General features: G+C 43.3%; 2 protein-coding genes across 2 annotated transcripts in view; one reads left to right on the top strand and one right to left on the bottom strand.

The window, feature by feature from the left end:
- Positions 1 to 11,513, bottom strand: part of IQCJ (IQ motif containing J) — a 444,695-nt gene extending 433,182 nt beyond the window's left edge. Inside the window, exon 1 of the mRNA XM_078353954.1 lies at positions 11,232 to 11,513. Within this exon, the coding sequence (XP_078210080.1) occupies positions 11,232 to 11,297 (66 nt within the window). The 5' untranslated portion in view covers positions 11,298 to 11,513. The remainder of the gene's footprint in view (positions 1 to 11,231) is intronic.
- A 750-nt stretch (positions 11,514 to 12,263) lies between these two features.
- LOC108588767 (P2Y purinoceptor 3-like) lies at positions 12,264 to 14,571 on the top strand. Its single transcript, XM_035278795.2, has one exon. It carries the CDS (start codon positions 13,170 to 13,172, stop codon positions 14,271 to 14,273), a length of 1,104 nt encoding a protein of 367 aa, XP_035134686.2. The 5' UTR covers positions 12,264 to 13,169; the 3' UTR covers positions 14,274 to 14,571.
- Positions 14,572 to 25,038: the final 10,467 nt, after the last annotated feature.

Genomic DNA, 25,038 nt, shown 5'->3' on the forward strand with positions numbered 1-25,038 from the left:
TATATATATATATATATATATATATATATATGGTCAACAAATGTATGGAAAAATGTTCAACATCACTATTCATCAGAGAAATGCAAATTAAAACTACTTTATTCCTGTAAGAGCAAAAAGTCAAAATATTAAAAAGTCAAAAAAGAAAAGAAAAGGAACACCATAAGCGTTCCTGTACGCTGCTAGTGGGAGTGTAAATTAGCACAACCTCTATGGAAAAGAGATGGAGATTTCCTAAAGAACTAAAAGTAGGTTTACCTTTTGATCCAGCAATCCTACTACTGGGTATCTACCCAAAGGAAAAGAAGTAAATATATCAAAAAGATACCTGCACATGTGTACTTATTGCAGCACAATTCATAACTGTAAAGATATGGAACCAACCTAAGTGTCCATCAACCAATATGTGAAGAAACTGTGATATATATACACCTTCAAATACTACCAAGCCATAAAAGGAATTAAATAATATTTTTGTAGCAATTTGAATGGAGCTAGAGGCATTATTCTAAGTTAAATAACTCAGGAATGGAAAACCAAGTACTGTATGTGCTCACTTATAAGTGGGAGTTAAGCTATGGGTACACAAAGGCATACAGAGTGACAAGGTACTTTGGAAACTCAGAAGGGAGGTGGGGGGAGGGATTAAAAAACTACATATTGGGTACAATGTACACTACTCAAGTGATGGGGGCACTAAACTCTCAGACTTCATCACTATACAATTCATCCGTGTAACCAACAACCACTCGTACCCCCAAAAGCTACTAAAAATTTTTTTAAATAAATTCTGGAAAGCTAGAGGCAGAAATATTTTTCCTACATAATTGAATGTTGACTCTCCTCCAATAAGGACATGGCTTTGCTGGTGCTGAATTTGGTTCAAAGCAGGTAAGTGTAAAAGCACAGTACACAGAATGTTAAGATAAGTCTTCATGTGTGTCTTACGTAAAAAAGATTTGGAGTACACCAAAGATCTGGCTGTTTCTTAGAACCAGCAAGACTTATTCAATTCAGCACAGACATCTCAATGAGGAATTGGCAGTAAGCAAAAAGCTCTATGAAAATACGTTTCATCTGCTCCCATCTTGTGTGGACATCCTCTTTTTCAAAAGTTTCTGGGCCTTGACTATACCAAAAAGGGTGGAGATAGAGATAGAGAGAGAGAGAGAGAGACAGAGAGAGAGACAGAGTGAGAGTGTGTGTGTGTGTGTGTGTGTGCGTGTGCGCTGTTTCCAACTGATAAATAATTCTCCAAATATACTGCAGGCAGCTGGTGTAGGTATGTCCCCACAACTAAAAAGCAGAGAAGCAGAGTGGACAAGACAAGGTTGGAATGTGGCAGGCAAGGACAAGACAACACAGAACCCTGTAGTCCATGGGAAGACGTTTGGATTTTATTCCAGAGAACAATAGGAAGTTTAGAGGGCACATGGTCTGACTTGTGCCTCATTCCTATGAGCCTTGCTGCTGTGCAGGAAGCATGAGAGGAGGCACGGTGAGCAGTGAAGGGCATGATTGAAGTGGGCCATGCAAGAGGTCACAGTGGCAAAGACCAAGGTGATACAGTGAGTGAACAGAAGCGGACTGTTTAACCAATATTTGAAAGGACTTTGTAATGGACTGATGTTAGAGAAGGGAAAAGAGAAGAACAGAGAATGATTTCTAGGATTTTTGCTTGAATGACTTGATACATAAGAGTGCCATTTACTGAAATGATGAAGAATGTTGAGGAGAGTGGCAAATTTGGTGGGAGGAAAGAAAGAGGAAATAGAAGTTCACTTGTGATCACAGTAGGTCAGTGAAATCTGTAAAGTATCCAGGTAGTGCTAAGCAGGCAATTTCATATGAGTCTGGAGCTCAGAGGACAGAACAGGGTTGTGGATGTAAGTTAGGGGTTGTCAAGACATCAATGGTGTGAAGAAAGGAAGTTTCCCACACTATTTAGAAATTGTTCTTCTTGAGGCTGGGTGCGGTAGCGCGTGCCTGTAATCCCAGCACTTCAGGAGGCCAGGGTGGGTGGATCACCTGAGGTTGGGAATTAGAGACCAGCCTGACCAACATGGAGAAAACCTGTCCCTACTAAAAAAAAATACAAAATTAGACGAGTGTGGTGGTACACGCCTGTAATCCCAACAACTTGGGAGGCTGAGGCAGGAGAATCTCTTGAACCTAGGAGGCAGAGGTTGCAGTGCCATTGCACTCCCTGGGCAACAAGAGCAAAACTCCATCTCAAAAAAAAAAAATTGTTCTAGACTCACACGTTTCTTTCTCTCAAACCTATAACAAGAAAACTAAAACAAAGGGGCTTAATGGTTTCTGACTATAAATTAGGTATATGAATTTATGTGGAAAAAGTTAAGGAATAATGTCACTGCTGTCATTAGCAGTGCTGGTGGGCATATGGCGGCCTAAGTACATGAATCCAATCTCCTACCTTAGACATACTCTCATATATACAAAGTCTTATAACACACACAAAGGGAGTAAATGCAATTCCCCACAATTCCCCCCCAAAAAATGGTTATTTTGCAGTAACCATAGCCTCATGATTAAAGATAATATTCCATAGATGATTACAATAAACCACTTTAAGAAATAAGGGAAATATCCCAGGAAATCTCTTTACCTTCCCAGCAAATAAATCAGCCAAAAATTCAATTTCACAATGAGAAGAGCAAGTATATAGAGATCTAACCTTAACAGAACTTTTAGCCCATCTAGCCAATACACTTTATTCTTTGTAACATTATGGTGACTATTTGTAAATATCCCTCAACTGTGTTCCTTATCTTTGGAGCAGCAGATAAGGAATAGCTCAGTGCTTCACATTCTCAAATATACTTGTGTCAACAGTCTTTTTTCCTCTCACGATTTCCCATTAAATTATATGGTCTACAATTTCAACTATAACCTTAGCCAAGGTTAACTCAAAGTGCTTTGGGCTATGATAATCTTCTTCTCTCACAATGCACTGGATGAAATTGCCTTGGGGACAAGTATAGACATGTGGTGAGGAAAGAAGGCTCGAAATTGAAGCCAGAGGAATTCCAACACCAGAGGCCAGTTGAGGAGGATGATACCATGAGCAAGACTGAGAGAGTGAGGTAGGAGGTATAACAGGAAAGTGTGATGTCAGAGAAATTATGGGCATTTGTTGTGTTTGCTTCCCAGTATTCAGCCCCTTTCTTGTGGTAACAGAAACCCAAATATGTTTTAGGGGAACTGCCTTTGTCTCACTCTAATTACACGAGATTTGGGTGAAACTAATTCTTCCATGAATCCTAGGGATGAAGAATTTCACTAAAGCCTTGACCAATCAACGTATTCCATCACCCTGGCCACAGCAGTTGCTTCAGGGATGAACACGGAGCTTAAGACAAGATAATAGGACCAGTGTGTACTCATCTCAGGACTTCCTGGCTGAGGTAGAATTTTTCTTGCTGGATTGGCACATAAGTTAATGAGAGCAGAGTCGATGGCAGCCATCTTGTCACCACGAGGGGAGACTAGAGTATGTATGAGAATGTAACCAATCTGGAGAAAGTGGAGCCAAGAAACAGAGAAAACGCATTCCGGGCAACACTATCTGAGCTCTGGCATCAGACCATACCTAAAGCCACCCTCAGCAGGACAGCTTAGCTTGAGTATATGAGACAATGGATTATCATTTTGCTTGGTTGCCTTTGGCATGGGTTTTCCCCACCGGCAAGAAAACCCTAACTAATGGAGAAAGCAAGAGAAGAGACTGCTTCAAAGAGTGCTCAACTGCGGCATATACTGATTAGAAGTCTCAATGAGACAGTAAAGTTTCCACAGAATTTGCCAACATGGAGGCCACAGGGAGCCTTGACAAGGCCAGTTGCAGTGCAGGGGTGGACCAGAAGCCAGATTCAAGTGGTCCTGTGGAATACCCTCCATGTATGTGCACAGTCATGGCTGTGCAGTCATGGCTTCTAAGGGATAATGTGGAGTAGAAAGAGCCCTAGACAGAGAACCAGGGATAGCTGGCTGCAGACATGGCTCAGCCACTAACCAGCTATTTGACCATGGACTACTTACTTAACCTCTTGGGTTTAACAGTTTCTTCAAGTATCAAGTGACTACATCTGCCTGGCACCCAGGGGCCCCTAAAATAAAATTTTCAGTATTGGCCAGGCACAGTGGCTCACACCTGTAATCCCAGCACTTTGGGAGCCTGAGGCAGATGGATCATCTGAGGTCAGGAGTTCAAGATCAGCCTGACCAGCATGGCGAAACCCCATCTCTACTAAAAATACAAAAATTAGCCAGGCATGGTGGCACCCACCTGCAATCCCTGCTACTGGGAGGCTGAGGCACAAGAATCGCTTGAACCCGGGCAGCAGAGGTTGCAATAAGCCAAGACTGCACCACTGCACTCCAGCCTAGGTGACAGAGTGAGACTCCGTCTCAAAATAAAATAAAATAAAATAAAATTCTCAGTATTTTCCTATTTTCACCAAACTTATACTGTCCTGAAACTGAGTAGGAAGATAGGTCATCCAGACCCCCACCAGGTCTCATTAGCATTTTTTCCTATTCACTAAATTAAATTCTCTTTGGCTCACTTTTCGTTTCGTAGTGATTATTTCATTGAAGCCTGTGTGACTGTTGTGGTTAGTTTGTGCAGAAGACAGGGTGCGCAGCCCTTGCCTCTGGCATCCTAGACTCAGGCTCTTCTCTGTGAGCACCCACAGCTGATGCTTTTTTCCACATCTCCTCTCTGTGCTGGGGCCTCTGTGCCACCTCTTCTCTTGTCATTGCTCTCACCGTTAACCAAAGATACAGGTTATGGGATCCATGTTATGTGTCCAGAAGAGTTTAACAGGCCTTTTGATCCTCTAAAAGGCAAAGATGTTTGCTGATCAGCTGTCATTCTTGGCAGAGTCTTCTCTGAAGAGGGTTGAATATGCGCTGCCCTTTACTTGACACCATGGGCCAATCCCATTGCAAACCAGACACTGGCCATAGAGCAAAACATGCACAAAAGGTCAGTGGCTATCAGTGTGCTTACCTCTTATTTAGTTCAACCGGGAGCAGGACAAGAGAGGTTAATTTTTCAACAGGATTACATACCGTATATATCAGCATTAACAATGAGGTTTTATTTCCCCGAGTCAGCTTTAAAAATAATGTTGACTTTTATGGTCGATACATTATAGATCACCATATTTATGTCAGAACTTATTGGCAGGAAAATAAATCAATGAAAATATTAATACATGAGCCTTGTGTTTAAATGAAACCCCTTGTAACTCCATACCTTCCCCTCATATTTTACCCTAAGGCTTTCAGAGACCTTCCCATTGACATGTTTTACTGAACAGAAAATCAAGGGTTTTATTCATTTTCTAAAACTACTGTTTTTAATGTGTCTTGTGTATAATCAGGTTCAAAAATACACACTTTGCTCTTTTACCATAAACATATATAACTGTGTTCCATCATTAACAGTACTGTCAATTCAAATGTATGGTTTATGCATGAACAAAATATCTCAGAGCCAAGGTCTGACTGGCATACTATTAATAAATGAAACACTCTGTGTTGGAGACCAGCTTCAAGTATTACATTTGCTATTCATATTTGTTTTAGAGTCATGAGAAATTTCTAAGTATGTGTTTCGGAAAGTAAGCTCATAATTTAGACGTTATTTAAAAACATGAAGTGAAAAAGACGATTTGCTCTCTCGAGTGTATTTTCTCTTTCTGCTGCTCTTCTATACTCACAGGACATGCCATGCACCTGTTACTCCAGCCCCCTTCTGAGAGGAGCACTGTTTCTGACAGACTCTGCAGACAGACCAACCCTAAATATTCATCCATCAAGTGTGCACTGCTTATTAATTCCATGAGCCCCATCCCACCAGCCCCTGGCCATAATGAAGGGGCCACTCAGCCAGTCAATATGTCTGCTGACCTACTGCCTGGCTAAGAGGCCTGGCTGTGCTGTCCTACCCAACCAGAATTAAGGTTGACTACTTGGGCCAATCAGTGTCTTGGAAAATTTCTTCGATTCTACCTGCAGAGTTAATAATTTGCAACAGAAGCAGAAGCTAAAGGATGCTCAGAGGAAAGTTACAGTCAGGAGAGGCAAGGAAGAAATAGGAAGTGAATAGAAAAAAGCAATGAAAAAAACAAACACAAGAAAGGTGAAGGCATCGGTTTGCAGCAGCAGAAGAGTTGCTAGAATTAGTCCGTAAGCCCTCCCTCACCCATATATTTAATTCATCACCAAGTCATGTTCGTTAGCCCCCTGCATACCCACCTATTCCTCATCTATCTTCCAGACTAGAGCAATCACCTCCTAATTTATCTCCCAATGCTCCCTGCTCTCCAAAGAGCATAGTGATATTTTTTCAATATGCAAATCTGAGCAGGTTTCTCTGTTTTTCTTACACACACACAGAGAAGACACACACACAAACACTAAACCCTTTAGTGAGCCAAATCAATTTGATCTAAAGGGAAAAGCCTTTCCTATGGTAACACAGATATCTTTATGACCCCAAGGTAGAGAAAGATTCTTAAACCAGATACAAAAAGGACCATAAAAGAAAAATTGATAATTTGGACTATATTAAAATTAAGAACTTCTATTCCTCAAAAAAAATCATATGTATATACATTTAAGCCAGAAAAAAGGTAAGGCACAGAGTAGGAAAAATTATTGTGACATGTAACTGAAAAGACTTTTACCCAAAATAGATTTTTAAAACTCCCAGAAAACAATGACCAAAAGATAGACAACTCTATAGAAGAAAAATTACTAAAAAGAACCTGGAAAAATCACTTCCCATGAAAGTATCCAGGGCCAGATACAGCACGAACACTTCATATCCCATGCAGAGGTACCCAGGACTATGTGGGGAGGGAGGGTTTAATACTTCAATGGGCAAAAGTAAAATAGGGTTTCGTGAAAACAGAAATCCTCTCTCTTGTGTCTTCTCTTTCTGATCCTCTTCTGTTCTCACAGGATGTGCTATGCACCTGCTGTTACAACCCCCTTTGGAGAACTGTCTTTCTCCAAGCCCCTGCAGAAAGAACAGCATTGAAGCTCATCCAGGGAGCACGGACCTGGCCAGTAGGTGACAGGAGCTACTAGATAAATCCTTCCCTCTCCTGTGCCTGAGGGTATGAGGCACAGTCGATTCCTGAGACACAGGAGATTCAGATTTCAAATTCTCAGAGGACAGTCCCTTGGGACTGGACATTCAGTTGCCTTGGGTTCGGGCAAACTCAACGAGGCATCTTCAAATCCTCACATTTGGTTCTCCCTCCTTCAACAGGTCATTCCCCCATCCCTCATTCCTGCTCCCTGGGATTGCACTCTCCCATGAAATGGTAGCCCATTCAGCCCTGGCTCTGCTTTCTGAGTGGCTCAGGCTAAGACAGCGTCGTTCTTCCTCCTCCCCAACATGTTGAGTTTCCAGAGCTGCTGTGAATTCTTCCCCACAAGGGTAAGCAGCATTTTCTAGGCAGCCTGTCAAGGGAACCTGCTGCCTGAGGGTAAGACCAGATCAAAGGAGGGGTCCTGGGATTTAGCCCCTACTCTGCAGATGCCTGAGGCAACTTTGCCACAACTCCTGGAGCCCCAGGCTCTGCCACTGATCTCCTATCTTGCCCCAAACCAAATCAGCTTTCTACATTTCTTCATACACAGCACTCAGGAAAGACTCAGTCATGATGCATTTAAAGATCTTTGATGCTAAATGTAAGTAAAAGGAAAAAGGTTTCTTGAAGATCCCCTTTCAGGGTCCCGAGCCCAGAGGCAGTGATGGGCTTTCACAATCACAAGACAATATAACTACAGCTATTTTTACCACGTCATTAATTGAGGTTAAAAATTCCGATTTCAGAGCCAATTTGTGGTACCACACAAATGTACGGGTGGATTAAAAAGAGAAAGGTAGCAATTATTTTTCCAGACAGAGTAACATTGATTTCACAGCAGCCACCTACTCTGCTGAGACAATACAACGTTTCACTCCCCGTTTACACAAAATTGAAGATGCCAATCGTGTCAGATCCTTGTAAACAGAAAACAAAACTGTGCAAGCTGCTATACAAATTATTAAAATTAAGTACTCGCTGTCTCTAGAAAGTCTTCTAAATTATTTAAAGAACCTGATTTGCTGTCATTGTGAAAAAATAAAAACCCTTGGATTGCCATACTTCAGGGCAATTCAAACATAGAAGAGGAGCCCAAGTAGAGAGAAAGTGTAAGCCTGCATTGTAAAAATAGAATACAAAATTATTGAAACGCTAACATTAATGCCTTTTATGATCAGACTCAAGGTGTGTGTTAAATTGAGTGTAGGGTTGCTATGTGTCTACAGCCAGAGCTGTAAATGCGCCTGATCTCAGAAGCCAAGCAGGGTTTGGCCGGGTTAATACCTGGATGGGAGAGGGGTCTCACTCTTGGCAGTTTTTTTTTTAATATTATATATTGTTATCTTTCTTTTTAGTATCTCCAGATCATGCTTTTTGAGCTAGGGCTCTGTCCATGACAGAGGTGCTATATCTAGTGACTTGAGAGATGACTTGCTATTTTATTTCCACATCTTTCTTTTTCCAGGTGGTGAGAAGCACTGGAGGGACAAGCAGGTAAGAAAACATTCCCTGGAAATCTGAGAACTTGCTAAGTGTCTGCGTTGTAAAAAGTCCACACTTTCCCCAAATCACTATAGACATGACTTCTACTTAAACTCTCTGAACCTCAGTTTTCTTAGCTGTAAAATGGGGGAACAGTGCCTGCCATGCCTATCTCACGGGATGGTTTGAAGAATCATTTCAACAGGCAGCTTTCAGCTGGCTGCACTCCACTTCTTTGTTTGAACCTAACATAGTAACTGTAGACAACAGACCAATAGGAGATTGTTTGATTGGTGGGATTTTTTTTATATGTCCGCAATGAATTATTTCTCTTTCACAGCTGCTATATCTGGACAGGAGCCCAACCGTAATTCTGACTTCCATTTTTGAGGTGGAGGGGCGGTGGGGGGTGGGGCGGGTTGGGAGGGATTGTAACCTGTCTGTGGGTCTTCATTGCCACCTAGTGGTCAGGTGGCCAAATAACATCAAGTTATCTGGTGGATTTGAAGCACATTGGAAAATTAATTCAAAATAAACCACCTGCTACTTTAATCCACCACCTAATTAATTGTACCCAGGGGACACCCCCTCATATAAACCTGTTAAAAAATCAAATAATTATGCTGTGATGTAAATAAGCCTTTAGTTCATCTTTGCAAATTAAGAATTGTACATATGAATCGTTATCTTTAAAAACTTGTAAAACAAACTTCTATTGTCTGAAGACATTTATGAGACTCCATCAAATGACTTCACTTGCTCAAGAAGTTCTCCAGATGGAGATAAAATATTAAATGCTAAAGTCAATTCACAGATTTTTTTTTTTTTTTTTTTTTGAGACGGAGTTTCGCTCTTGTGACCCAGGCTGGAGTGCAATGGCGTGATCTCGGCTCACCGCAACCTCCGCCTCCTGGGTTCAGGCAATTCTCCTGCCTCAGCCTCCCGAGTAGCTGGGATTACAGGCACGCGCCACCATGCCCAGCTAATTTTTTGTATCTTTAGTAGAGACGGGGTCTCACCATGTTGAACAAGATGGTCTCGATCTCTTGACCTCATGATCCACCCGCCTCGGCCTCCCAAAGTGCTGGGATTACAGGCATGAGCCACCGTGCCTGGCCAATTCACAGATTTAAGTCCATGTGTTTACAGGCAGAGAGAGAGCAAGCTTTTTGGTGTCCCTTTTTTTTTTTTTTTTTTTTTTTTCCTGAAATGGAGTGTCACTCTGTCTCCCAGGCTAGAGTGCAATGATCTTGGCTCACTGCAACCTCTGTCTCCTGGTTAAAGTGATTCTCCTGCCTCAGCCTCCTGAGTAGCTAGGATTACAGGCACATGCCACCACACCCGGCTAATTTTTGTATTTTTAGTAGCAATGCGGTTTCATCATGTTGGCCAGGCTGGTCTCAAACTCCTGACCTCAAATGATCGTCCCACCTCGGCCTCCCTAAGTGCAGGATTACAGGCGTGAGCTGCTGTGCCCAGCCAGTGTCCCTTTTTATGAGAGCCCTAATGATATCTGACTAGGCCCCTCCTTATGACTCATTTAACCGTAATTACTTTCTTACTCCAAATACAGTCACGCCGGGGTTAGGGCTTCAGCATATGAATTGGTGGTGGACAAAACTGGGTTCATAAACAGTAACAGACAACAATAAACTGACTCTGTCTAGTCCTGGGATAGCAAAGCCATACCTGCCCTCCCACCCAGCCACATAAACCAAAGAGCTCCAGAGTACACTGTCTCTAAAACAGGGAGAGAGAAGAGATGGGAAAAGAAAATGTGTTGGTTCTCTCCCTTGTGGCAGCCCTGTGGGGCACCTGCCTCTCTTCTAGGTAATTCTCACAGCAGTCTCCCCAGAAAGGGACTGTCTCATTTTACAGCTGAGGAAATCGTGACTCAGAGATAAGGTGAGTACTTTAAAGGGCATACTGGTCCCTGGCAGAGGCAGGATATGAGCACTTCTCACTACCCAAACCAGTCCTTTGAAGGGCATTAGCCTGTGGCCAGATCAGTGTACTGCCTGCTAGACTAAGGGTCCTAATGGGCCCTAGAAGGTTCTCTGACTCTCAATTTCCTCATCATAAAACAGAGGTAATAATGTTTTGCTCACAACATTGTTCTAAGGAGTAAGTAAGATCGTGTGTCAACTGCCAGACTGAAGCCAGTGCTAAATCATGGCTGGATTCCTGCCTTGGCTTCCCTCCGAGAGCCGACACTGAGGTGGGAAGGCAGCTTCACTAGAAATGACTAAGCATTTTCCAGCCCCACAGCATGAACAAATTACAAGGTACAAAATGAATGAAAATGGCTTTCTTACCCAGCCATAAAAGCTTTGCTCTCCAGATGTTAAAGCCAGGGAGCAGGATGGTGAGCCCCTCAGCAGGCTGAGGCATGGAGAGACACCATCCCCCACAACCTCAGAACGCCAGCCCTCAGCCTCGTGCTCTCTCAGGCCCTCACCACCCACACAGTCCCCAACACTGTAGAGCTCAGAGACACCCTCAACTCATCTGGCTCATGCCTCACATCTAATGAGGCCTGTCACTCCTGCCTCAGCAGCGTCTCCTGCTCTGCATCCACCCCGAACGGCCTTGCTTGGGATACTGGTCATCTCTCACCTGCATGTACGGCAACAGCCCCACACTGGTCTGAGCAGTCTCTCTCTGTTCCAGGCCCAGGTCCATGTTGCCACCTATGTCTCCTATACAGATACAGGAGAGGAGATCTGTTACGGGAGTTGGCTTGAGCAGTTATGGGGCCAAGAGGTCCAAGGATATGCTGTCTGCCAGTGGGGAAGCAGGGATGCCGGTGGTGTGGCACATTTGGAGTCCAAAGGCCTCAGAGAATCGGGGGAGCCAGTGGTGTAACTGTCTGAGGCTGGAGGCCCGAGAACCGAGTGCAGATGGTGCAAGTTCCGGAGAACAAAGGCCAGTGAACCTGGAGTTCTGACGTCCAAGGGCAGGAGAAGGGTGTCCCAACTCCAGTAGAAAGAATGAATTCGTTTTTCCTCTGCTTTTTTTTTTTTTTTTTTTTCTATCCAGGCCCTCAATCTGATTGGATGGTGCCCGCTCACACTGGGTGAGGGTGGATATTCCTTACTCAATCCACTGACTCACACGCTAATCTGTCAGAAACACCTTCAAAGGTATATGCAAAAAGAATGCGCTACCAGGTACCTGAGTCTCCCTTAACCCAGTCAAGAAGACACCTGAAACTAACCAACACGGCAGCCTTATCCCATCACCATCCTGCTAAAGGCAGCCTCCTTACAGCTGCTGACTCTCCTGCCCTCCCTGGACACACTGTGCCCTTTTGGCTTCCATTCCCACGGGTGTGCAGTTCAGCCTGCGCAGTGCCGCCCACCCATCTCTGCTGACAAGCTCACGTTTCTTCTCCCAAGCAGCTCAAGGGCTGCGTATTCTAAGAAGCCTGCACTCAATTTCCTCAGGAAAGAATTGGCTGCATCCTGCTGATTTTCACAGCACTTTCTTGGCCATTTTTCACATCATATTACAATTAGCCATTTCCATTTATGTCTTCCCCACCAGACTGCGAATTCCTGAAAAGCGAGCTGTGTCTTATTCATCTTCATGTCCCCAGGGCCTGACTCAACAAATGCTCAATCAACGTTTGCTGATTGAGTGAATGAAGTCTCTGTTTCTTTGGTTCTCTCTATATTATAGTCTGCAGGCAACACTCAATTTATCCCAAAATTACCTAACTTATGCCTTTTTCTCTTCCTTTGTTTTAACCTGTCTTTCTAAATGTTTAGCTTCGAATGTGAAGCCCTAGAATTAAACGTCTGTTCCTGTGGCTCCATGCTGATTGGCTGGCCGACACGCTGGCTCCCCTTCACGCTCCGCACGCGGCTTCCTTAACTACTTGGGCCCACCTGTTGCATCTACTTTGTCAGCAAGGAAGGATTAAGGAAGAAGCTGCACCTGGCTTCATGGCTTAGATTTGTTTTCTTGGCTGCTCGGATGCTAAGATGGTTAATAAGCAAATCAGCCCCAGTATTCAAATACCCGGTTAAGAAATCCTGAAAGAGATACAAATCCAAATCCTCCAACAGAGACTGTAGGCAAAACCTGTGCTTTTCCTAATCCTCTCTAATCCCCAAGGATCACTTTCTACTCTACTATGCTGTGTGTGGTTAGGACCAACTTGTGGGCAGTTTTGGCCCCTGGGAATATACCAGCTTCTCTGGCTAGAATATCTCCCCCTTGAGATTTCCTGACTCTATGCAAAGGATTCTAGCAGGAGGAGGAGCCACAGAGCTGGAGGTTCTGAGTACCCTGTTTAAATCACAGTGCCATCCTATGACCATTCCTATCACAACCCAGCCTAGAGCAGAGAACATACAAGTCCATGTGAGGCCAGCCCTTTGGACCTGGTAAGTCTAGAAGCCCAGCTTTGAAAGACTGTTTGGCACTTGGTTAATACTCTATTTTCCTGGAGTTGGTCTCTCTCAAACAAAGCCTCTGACTAGACTTGGGCAGACAAAGTTGAATGCCAGGCTGAGGCAGAGGCTGACGCCAGGCTGAGGTCATGATGCTATGCTGTCCATTTTGTTTCCTTCCAGGGGAAGCCGAAGAAGGAGCTGTCGTGGAGTTCTGCTCCTCGGGAGAGCCTCCTGGGACATGGAGAAGCTGGACATGAACACTTCACAGGAACAAGGTCTATGTCAGTTCTCAGAGAAGTACAAGCAAGTCTACCTCTCCATAACCTACAGCATCATATTTATCCTAGGGCTGCCCCTCAATGGCACTGTCTTGTGGCTCTCTTGGTGCCAAACCAAGCGCTGGAGCTGTGCCACCATCTATCTGGTGAACCTGATGGTGGCCGACCTGCTTTACGTGCTGACATTGCCCTTCCTCATCATCACCTACTCACTAGATGACAGGTGGCCCTTTGGAGATCTGCTGTGCAAGCTGGTGCGCTTCCTGTTCTACACCAACCTTTACGGCAGCATCCTGTTGCTGACCTGCATCTCTGTGCACCGCTTCCTAGGTGTGTGCCACCCGCTGCGTTCCCTGCCCTACCGGACCCGCAGGCATGCCTGGCTGGGCACCGGTGCCACCTGGGCCCTGGTGGTCCTCCAGCTGCTGCCCACACTGGCCTTCTCCCACACCGATTACATCAATGGCCAGATGATCTGCTATGACACAACCAACCCAGAGAATTTTGATCGGTTTTTTGCCTACAGCATAGCTCTGACGTTGTCTGGCTTTGTCTTTCCCTCCTTGGTCATTTTGGTGTGCTATTCACTGATGGTCAGGAGCTTGACCAAGCCAGAGGAGAACCTCATGAGGACAGGCAGCACAGCCCGAGCCAAGTCCATCCGGACCATCCTACTGGTGTGCGGCCTCTTCGCCCTCTGTTTTGTGCCCTTCCACATCACTCGCTCCTTCTACCTCATCATCCGCTTTCTGCTTTCTCAGGACTGTGAGCTCTTGATGGCAGCCAGTGTGGCCTACAAGATATGGAGACCTCTGGTGAGTGTGAGCAGCTGCCTCAACCCAGTCCTGTACTTTCTTTTGGGGGACAACAATAGAGTCAGGCTCCTCCAGAAACTGAGGCAGAACAAGGTGGGCAAGCATCCAGCTGGGAGGAAGCAAGAGATGCCCAGGGATGCAAGGATCTGGGTCCTGCTGAGGTGAAGCTTGGGGAAAACTAGCTCCACCAACACTCGCAACAACTTGTTTCAAGGCAGACGAGTGCTAGTGGGAGAGGGCTCAAGACCTCCTGAAAGTGTCCTGCTGCGAAGGACACTTTTATATTGATGTAAGACAGCTTAAAATAAGATTATGGACAAAAGTAACCTGTAATCCCAGCTACTCGGGCGGGTGAGGCAGGAGAATCGCTTGAACCCAGAGGCAGAGGTTGCAGTGAGCCGAGATCATACCATTGCACTCCAGCCTGGGCAACAATAGCAAAACTCCATCTCAAAAAAAAAAAAAAATATATATATATATATATATATATATATGTATGTGTGTGTGTGTGTCTGTGTGTGCATATATATATATATAGGAGTATGGAGAGAGCCACCAAAACAAAGGAAAACTTTCTTATTTTGAGGACAGCTGACATTGGTCTCTTGTCATTCAGGCCTCAGATCAAAAGTCACCTTCTCAGAGGCCACTCCTGCCCACCCTAGCTAATGCTGACCTCGCTCATAACCCAATCACTCCATTTCTTTATATGCTGTCTTTGTAACATTTATTACTACCTGGACTTGTTGATTCATTTACCTGTTTATGATCTGTCTCTTTCCACTGAAGTATATGCTCCAATAGGGCAGAGATCTCCCCTGATGGCTAACCTCTCGACACCAGTCTCCATAGCAGGGTCTGGCACATAGCCAGGGTACAATAGGTAGGGCTGAATGAATGAGCGAAAGGACCTGTAGATGAAGCCCTTACTATGAAAGAGCACCTTTGCACGAAGTAACTCATTTAATCCTGGCAAGAGCCTTTTGTGTTGGAGACTATTGCTTCCCCCATTTACAGAGAAGGAAACTGAAGCACAGGGCTTGAAGTAACTTGTCCAAGCTTACCCAGTGGGAGAATGCCCAATCAGAGGGTTGAATGGAGCTTTCAAAGCCAGACAGTGGCCTCCGAGGCACATGCTCCTAAGCCTGAAAAGTATGCCCCCATCTGGACACCAGCCTAGATAGAGCCAATCCAAGTTCTCCTTGACAGCACCGGCTTGTCACTTGAGGTCGGCTCGTTTGTTGACACAATTGCTATTATGTGCAGAACGCTGAGTAGACCCTGTGTGTTCCTTTACTACGTTTCTTAACCAGTGTTCTCGCTAGGAAAAGCTCTGCAGGAGAAAGTGGGAGACACAGAGTAAAGTGGCTGCATGAAAACCAATTCACTTTATTTTTAAATGTACACATGATGTCAGAGTATATGAAAAAAAATCTTTATCAACGTCTTAAGTCATAATGATGTTTATTCCCTAGAAATTTTTTTAGTTATTTAAGATCCAAGTTAATCCAAAAAGATAACCTTAAAAAAAAAAACTCTCATTTTTGACAATAATGATTTCCAAAGATTTCTCAGGTCTAAACATAACATTATCTAATAATTCACTAATCTCCCTGTGAAGAGAAGGTGGTTAAATTCTTCTTATAAGAAACAAGCATAACCCCTCCTTACTATCTCACTCCAATTATGGGAAATGTCTGACTAAACCATGTATATGTCTACATTATAAAATTTTATTCTAAAAGTACATTTATTGCTCTCAAAGCCACACAATAATTAGAACAGGACTAAGTGTTGCTTAGCAGAATTCTTCAGGATAATTGGTTTAATGAATAGGCAAGGATGTTTTCTAATTAGCAGGTCAGCTGTTTCCACATAAATAAATGGTTCTGTAGGAGCTGAGAAAGCTTAAAATGTTTGCTCTTTTGAACATTCTCTCAGCTCTCTGGCTTGTATTATTAATTATTTCTGGCCCTTTCTTTGCATAACATATAGGCAAGTTTCAGCTGACTTACAGTCCCAATTATCACCCTTTACAAATTAATAAGGTTTCCCATTACTGTAGAACTGGTGTACCAGGCTCCCCAGAGAAAGGCTTAGAGCCAGCCCACATCCCATAAAGCCACTATCTCTATGCCCACCAGATTTTCAACCTGGGAGGTGGAAAGAAAACTAATCTAGAATCCTCGGTATGCACTGTCTTTGTCTAAAAGGCAAGTACATTACACTCCTAGCCAAAGATTTCCTGCCTTTAAGTTCTTGTTAACCTATGTTCCTCCAATTATTTCTCTGATCCATAGAAGGCTAATTTGCTTCTGCAGTTTTTTGACCTACTTAACAGCAAAGTATAAACATCCATTTTTAACCTATTTCTAGACAGTTAGGATCAAAAAAGTTTAACTTAGTTGACATCATATCCTGGGTTTTCAGGGACAATTCTCTCAAGAGACTAGGATCAAGCTAGGCTATTCCCTTTGGGAAAAGGACCCCATTGCAAGTAGAGCTAGGAATCCGCTGTCCAACTTGAGGCAAAACGATATTCGTCACTTTCCTTGTGATCAGCGAAGGATCACTTACCCTGGGGCAAGCTGAGATCCTCAAATCTGTTATCCCCCTGGGCCCTTAGAGTCTTCCGTAATCTTCCTGATTGTTTGGACAGGTTAAAACAAAACCAAAGGTCAGCAAATACTATGATGTTCAAAATCCCATGAATGGGGCTAGTATTTTCATATTGGATGAAAGTATGATGGCTATAGCCAGCTACAAAAGGGCCAAACCCAATCCCAGCCCTTAAGGAGGTGATAGACTGTTGGAGAAACAAAACATTAAAACATACAACCAACAATATGGGTACTAATTAACAGCTTTAGCAGCTACAGAAGCAATCATGTCAATTGTTGATCATCAAAATGAACAATACAGACGGTAAGCATTAGAGGAGTTTCAAAGGGGGCTGAGAGCACTCGGGCAGAGAGGGCCATGAAGTACCTATGAGTACACTGAAGGCTGGGAGAAATTTCAACCAGGACAATTTCCCAAGCAGTGGAGAAAATGGAAAGAGAGATCACTGTGAGCAAATGTAATTTGTGTGAAAGTCATTGGTTGGTTTCTGAAGGCGAGGAGCTGCAGACAATGCTGGAAGGGCGGGCTGACGTGATGACAAGGCCCTCCTAATGCCAGCTGAAGAACCACTTCGCATGCCGGGAGGAATCACCAATGGCATTTCAGCAGAAGTGTAGTATGATCAAAGTCATGATTTAGAAACTTAATCTGGCAGCCCCCATGTTTTGAATGAATTAAAGAAAACGTCACAGCTTAGACTCCTGCATATTCTCCATATTGGCCTCCCTTTCCTTCACAGCATCTCCAGCTTTTCTTTCAAACAGTATTTTCCATATATGCCATCCTCCCCAATTGTCTACTCTCCCCTTCTTCACTTCTACAGAATAAAGCTCAGCTCCCTCACGCTGGCATGCTAGCCCTGTCAAGTCTAGTCCCAGCTGAACTCTTCAACTCATGGCTCTCCCATCACACCTTATGGCTTCCAACTTCTCCCACGTTTGCCACAGGCCTGCCGTCTACCTCTCTACAACCCCTGACAAAGCCTTCTCAAATGCCTATGTTCCCAACTTCCACAGGCCGTGGCCTCAGCATCCTCCAATTGCCTCAGATGTCACTCTGCACTGCTTACTCTCCCATAGGGCTTATCAGTTCACATGGGCTCCTTTATCATTTCAGGTTTGTTTTCTCTCCCTCATGACTCCATTTTTCAACCCACAGAACATGGTATCCCAGCAACATTGTAAGTGTGCTAGCAGGCAGTGAGCCCTGGTGATGTCAATCATGGAAAGAAAGATGACTGATATTTAGAAGACCACTGCAGGGATCCAAGAATGCAGACAACAGGCAGGACTAAGGTGACATGAGAACTAAAAATTTTAAACATATTGTAAAAAATGAACAGAAATAAAATGATTATTTAAACATGACTGGCAGGGAGACATAACAAAAATGGCTCTGAGACTCTGAGCCAGAGGAATCAGAAGAATGATCAACCAGCACCTAGCACTCAGTGGGTGGGCACTCAGTGGGTGGGCAAGGGAGGAAAGGAGGGAGGGGACTGTGTACTGTTAGAGAGAGCTCAGATTCAGATAAGCTCCTGGTGAGACCTCAAGTTGGAAATGCAGGGTGGAGGTTCAGAGACAACTGGATCTCAAGCTCTGGGTTTGGGGCCAACTGTGTAGGCAAATACACAGGGCTGTTTCAGGAAATGGTATCTCTAAGAGAGAAGTGAAGAAAAAGAACAGAGGACCTAGGATACACAGGAATCATAGAAAGTGCCGGCAGAGAATAGGAGCTGCTCTCAGATAACAGAGCATCAGAAAATCAAATAAGTAAACAGTGTCAAGACACAGACCACTCAAGGGTGTTAACATGAAACAAACTAGTCAAAGAGAATGAACAGTCGTCTCTCAGTAAACAGCTCAAATGCCACCTCTTCCAGAAAGCCTCCCCTGATCACCCATCAGAAGGCCCTCTCTTCCCAGAACCATCCTCCATACCTCTCTTAGCACACCTCCCCTTCTGAAAGTATGAGAGGCATTACTTAAATCCTCTTATCTCCCTCACCCCCAGATCTAACAGAGGCTTGAGCATATGGGTGCTCACTAAATCTTTGTGGAATAAATGAATATGTTGCAAATGCTTCTCCTGTGTGTGCTTTTCTGGAATTGCTGAAAAATCCAATTTATGAATGTGTGCCTATAAAACTAAATCACAAGTTGTTTGGGATTTATTTGTTCTGACACCCACCAACTTCATTTCAAAGCAATTCGAGGACACGCAACCTGCAGGCATTCTCACTTTTTCTTTTTATCCCATATTTCAAAAGCAATCAAAAAGGGAAAGTTTTTAATTGCTTGCAATTAAGCATAACCTGAGTTTATAAAGTTATGTATTCTCATTATCTTTTACTTTCCTATAAACAAGCTACATCTCTTTAGTATTTGTACTTCCCAACTTTTTGTTTTGTTGAGGATTTGTTTGTGTTTTATGTATCAACTTCAAAGGTAATGGCCTCAAAAAGCATTCCATGATAAGAAGGCAAACTTCTGTTCCTGCAGCAAGCAGTAGCTGGGCCTTCTTATAGTGGTTAAATCATGAACAAAAAGCAAAAAGTGCCACTTCAAGAAAATTAAGGAATCGCAGAGTCTGAGAATATTCCACTCTGCAAGTAGAAAAACCCATTAAGAAAGAGTCCTTTATAAAGCATTAACCCGACAATCAAAGCAGCAGCCTCTGGAGGCTTCTTACACTCTCTTCTTTTATAGCCTAGATTCTTGCAAGGGCAGGCTACAATTTTTACTGGAATTTCTACCTTGACTTCATACTCCAAATCTTTACACCCTGGCTGCTGCCTACCCCACCACTTCAGACCACTGAAATCGCTCTCAAAAACACACCAATGACTTGCCAGTTACAAGTTAAATGGACACAATCAGCCCCTACCCTCTACCTTTCTTGGCCTTTGACACCGTTGCTCACTCCCTCTTAAACCCTTTTTCGCTTCACAGACTGCATCTCTCCCTGCTCCCACCCCATGAGTGGGTATGTCCCAGGACTCTGTCCTTGGCCCTCTTATCTTCTCACGCCACATTCTTTCTGGGCAATCTTATTGACTCCCTCATGGCTCCCAAATCGCTCCCCAGAGCAATCCTCTCTCACATTTTGAACCTACATTCCTGTTCACACAAATCTGGGGAACCGCAAGCTCCGCGGTACCAAAACTAAACTTATTTCATCCCAACCCTGCACCTTCTCACCTGTGGTCTTGATGGCTGAATGGCACCACTGTCCACCCTAGGCAGGAATCTGGGAGTTTTCCTTAACTCTGGCCTCTCCCCCACCTCACATCCAGCAAATGACCACCTGTCAGTTCGACCTCGCGAGCATCACTAGCACCTGTCCCTCCTCCTTTTCATCTTCACTGCAACTGCCTTAGTTCAAGGCCCATCATGTCTCCAGCTTCACTGCTCCAACCTATTAACCATTCTCCTGCCTCCAAATTTGTTCCTCTCAACCCCCAATCCATTCCCTTCCTACTGCTTAAAGGGTCATCTTTCTAAAATTCAAATCCTATCTTGACAACCACCACCATAAATATCTTCCAGAAGCTCAAAAGATGATGATCACAACCCTGAACATCGAAAAAAAAGGCTTCAGTGATCTGCCTTGCACACCTAAACTCCCCACATGCCACTTCACTTCATTTCCATTAACTAGCAGCCTCTCGGGATTAGCTCTTCTCCTCCTCCCTCCTTCCCATCCTGCACCTTCTCTGCTTTCTATCCTACTCACTCTTTACAATGCAGCTCAACGACCACCTCCTCTTCAAACCACGCAGGCGTCCTAGGTTCCCTGAACCTTAAGTCTTGTCATTGCTCTGACAGCCCTCAACATGCTGTGTCAGTCACTGAATCACCGATCCTCTGCCCATTTCCCCACTCATTAATGAGACCCTTGAGCAAGGTGGTCCATGCTTTCCAAAGCTCTGAGTCACCAGTTCTAGTAAAGAGCCTTGGAGTCAATTATGCCAGAAATGAAGACCCAGAAGCTTACTTATCAAGCAACATGACATGGCCATAAGCATCATGCCTGGTTTTCCCCACTACTGAACTCTGAATCATGAGATGCTAACAAAGATAAGACACATCCTAATTTCAGAAATGTTAAAAGGTGAAAAACTGTCTATTAAACATATTAAGTAGCATGATCATAAAAACATATGTACTTAGCATTAAGACTCAAAAGCATTTAAAAAATCTAAGTGCTGAAAATTTTGGTGATGACCTAAAATGTCTACAAACGTACCTCTTCATACCTTGTGTAGTTGATGGGTTGGGCATTCTGACAACTCAAATATTTCCACATGAAGACAACACATACATATTATCTTAAAAGGCAATTATAATGTTTTTCCTTTGAAACGTTAAGGAACTATTTGTTCTGCATCCTAATTGTGGTGTCACAGCACAAATCTCTATTAAAATTCACAGAATTCTGAAAAAAATGGAAGTCATAAAAAACATTTTATGAGATCCATTCAACATGATTGTCCTCAGGCCCATTCCCTGCATCCGACCGTCCACTAAGCCTGGACTCTACCTCCATGGACCCTGCCAAAGCCTGAAGAGACTCTTACCTCCCCTCGAACACTCGCTCCATTTCATGGACATGACTCAAATGCTGGAATGACCTCCTGCCAGGCCCACCTTCCTACTACCTCTGGCCATTTTTCTCTTCCCAGCTCTTGATCTCTGTCGCTTCCAGCTCCAGCTCAGCCTTTCTCTCATCCTCCTCCCACCCACTCCATTCACTATCCATCTCTTGTTCACTTTACCCTGTGAAATCTGAGCTCTGCTGGGCTGGAGGAAGGGGTTTCCCTTCTGTCCTGAAATGTTTCTTTACCTCTTCCCCAGGACAGACAGGGTTGGCTTCAAAAGGTTAAAAACTGAACATGGTAAGACACAGAACCCCCATAATAATCAGATTTTCCTTGGAAAACTTAACAAGCCTCCATACTGAGGGTAGGGGAGCAATACCTGTAAGCAGTTAGCATACACTCAGCTGTTTGGTATAACTCACTGACTCTTAGAAATTCCAGAGGGCACCCTGTTGCCTCTCCAGGGTGCTTCACTTACCACAGTTGCCAAAGGAATGTAAATGCAATCCTGGAGGTCCCAGCTTGCCCAACCCATCAACTACACAAGGTATGAAGAGGTACGTTTGTAGACATTTTAGGTCATCACCAATAAATACACATCTAACATGTATCAGTCACATCCTTATGTTTCATAAAGAATGAGAGTGCTATAGAAAGAACTCTACTAATATTCTATTTTGCTAAAAAGAAAATGAAAACACAAAAACTATTATGCAGTAAAACCTGGGAAACACACACCAAAGGTGATCCTCTTCAAAAAGACAAAATGATAAATGCCTATAAGTACAAGATAATCTGAAATGAAGTGCCCTGTAGGTCCACTAATTTTCATTACATGATAAATCTGCCAAATCTACAAGGGGGAAAATCAGCTTAGGGAATATGGTAGATTACTGCAGCAGGCAGCTGACAACGTGGAACTGATAAAGATCCACTGAAGAAAACACACACGCACAGAAGCACATGAACATATACACAAATACACTTGAGAGAAATAAATGCTAGTAGGTTTATACTAAGTTTGGCTGTCTGGCCTACATGATGTCAGGGCTTTTCAGTATTTCTTACAAAAACTCAAAGCGTTCTTCCATGAACCTTTTGGCAGGAAATCACTGCTGAAGGCCTATGACCAAATCCCCACTGAGGCACTCAGGAACCCTCAAATGGAAGAGGGCAAAGGATGTGAGGCTGGCGTTGAGGCCTTCCAGAAATCATGAGCAGCACGCACACAAGGTGGGGCTGTTCTTTGCTACCAGTGAATACTAGGACTAAAAAATAAAGGCATTGTTTCGTTTCTCCTTGATGCCATTCTCTTCCATTTTTCTCTGAAAATTCCCTTTACATGCAATTTTATACCTGTCAATCAATGCAAATTTGGTTTCTAACTCATGGCACCGTTCAACTCCCATTCTACATCCCCAGAGTTCTTTGAAAAACACTACCTATTACTTTCCTACCTTCTGAACATTATCTTTTGAAAACAGTGGGACTCAAACTTGCATTGAATTATATTCTTTGTGAGGTTTTTAAAACCATTACACAATAAAGAGTTATTGTGGGCTGGGTGTGGTGGCTCACACCTGTAATGTTAGCACTTTGGGAGGCCAAGGCAAGCGGATCACAAGGGCAGGAGATTGAGACCATCCTGGCCAACATAGTGAAACCCCATCTCTACTAAACACATAAAAATTAGCTGCATGTGGTGGCATGGCACCTGCAGTCCCAGCTACTTGGGAGGCTGAGGCAGGAGAACTGCTTGAACCCGGGAGGCAGAGGTTGTAGTGAGCTGAGATCACACTCCAGCCCGGTGAAAGAGCAAAACTCTGCCTCAAAAAAAAAAAAAAAAGTTATTTTGAAAAAACTCAGAAAATATATATAAGCCAGTAGAAACATCATTCAGAGATACTGGTGTACATTATCGTGCAGATATATTTTTTTTACAAAAATGTCACCACTATGAATCTTCCATGTAAAAATGCCATCAACATTATTCCATGTCAATGTTTTCTAACAAAACCATTTAATGATTACTTAATATTTCACTTTAGGTATGTAATATGATGTATTTAACAAATCTCCTATTCTTATAAATTAGAGTGGCTTTGTATTATACTTTAGGCTATTATAAAATCTGACACTGAAGATACTGTCTTAAAATATATTTACATGTATATTCATCTGATAGTTTCTTTAAGACAAATTATTATTAAAAATGAAATTGCTAAGCCAAAAGGCATGCAGCCTACCACCATCCCTCTTTTAGGTTTTTTTATTCATATTGCCAATTCCTCCTCCAAAAGGGTTATTCTGATTTACTCTCCTTTTTATATATCATTCAAAAAAACATTTGTTTTCATAGATGCAGTCCTGCCCTCAAGGAGCTTACAATCTAAGAAAGAGAGAGACACCCATGCCCATATTATCATCACAAATTCTTCATTATAAGTTGAGGTAAGCTAAGAGAGGAATACTGCAAGATTGTAGCAATGTTAGAAGAACTCAATGTATGGCCTGAAGGATCGGGAAGAACTTGCATAAGGAAGAATGCTTCTGGGCTGAGGCCTAAGGTTTTCTGGTATAATCAGGTAAATACAGGTTCTAGAGAGCCTTGGATAAAACATTCTAAGCAAAGGGAACAGAGTGGGCAAAGCCAGTGCGAGGGAAAGGAACACAACCCATTTGAAAACATGTAAGCAGCTCACTGTGGCTTGGGCACAGAGGCAGTGGAGAGACAAGGCAAGAGGCCAGGCCACATGGGCCTTCCAGCAGAAGTAGTGTGGACTTCCTGCATTCTCCCTGATTTGTGAGGTCAATATTCAATACCCATGTGCTGAAACAGTTATATGGCAGTCAGAGCCTAAAGAATTAACAACTCAATAACGACACATGCATTAATTCATTCTAATACTGCCATAAAGATACTACCTGAGACTGGGTAATTTGTAAATAAAAGGCCTTCCTGAGGCCTTCCACATTACCGGGGTAGGCCTCAGGAAACTGGCAATCATGGAAGAAGGCAAAGGAGAAGCAAGGCATGTCTTACATGATGGTAGGAGAGAGAAAGAGCGTGAAGGGGAAGTGCCACACTTAAACCATCAGATCTCATGAGAATTCCCTCACTATCACAAGAGCAGCACGGGAGAAACTGCCCCCACGATCCAATCACCTCCCATGAGGTCCCTCCCTCAAACACGTAGGGATTACAATTCGAGATATGGGCGGGGACACAGAGACAAACCCTATCAATGACAATAAACTGTAAGTCAGAAAAACAGATGTAAACGGTTGTAAATAAAGCTACCAAGCTACCCTGCATAAGGAACGTACTTTGAATCTGCTTCCGAACATGTAAGCTTATGCCAGGTACTTAAACAATGCAATCAGCTAACCACATTGGTTTCGTATTTTGTCTAAAATATCTGCATTCCTTGACTTTAACAAATAGTATGTTAAGGCTGAAAAACATTAAAATGTATTTAAAGTTTATCAGAGAAGCTTCATATTCACATTTTACTTAATATAAAAAACTACAAATGTTACTTAAAGTTCTACTCTGGAGAAAAAGCTACCCCACAATCTTTCAATGACTGTAATTGGGCAAGGTTTCTTTACTCTAACTTGGGTTTTCTTCTAGATAATCTTCTGCATGAATAAAAGTTAAAATCAAGGTTTATGTATTTTTTAAAATCAAAAGAAGACATCAAGTAC

The sequence above is a fragment of the Callithrix jacchus genome, chromosome 17 (genome assembly GCF_049354715.1).
Source record: "Callithrix jacchus isolate 240 chromosome 17, calJac240_pri, whole genome shotgun sequence".
Taxonomy (NCBI): domain Eukaryota; kingdom Metazoa; phylum Chordata; class Mammalia; order Primates; family Cebidae; genus Callithrix; species Callithrix jacchus.

What these genes read in the sequence shown, in the direction of transcription:
- LOC108588767 (XM_035278795.2), top strand. Translation starts at nt 13,170, where the DNA reads ATGCTGTCCATTTTGTTTCCTTCCAGGGGAAGCCGAAGAAGGAGCTGT.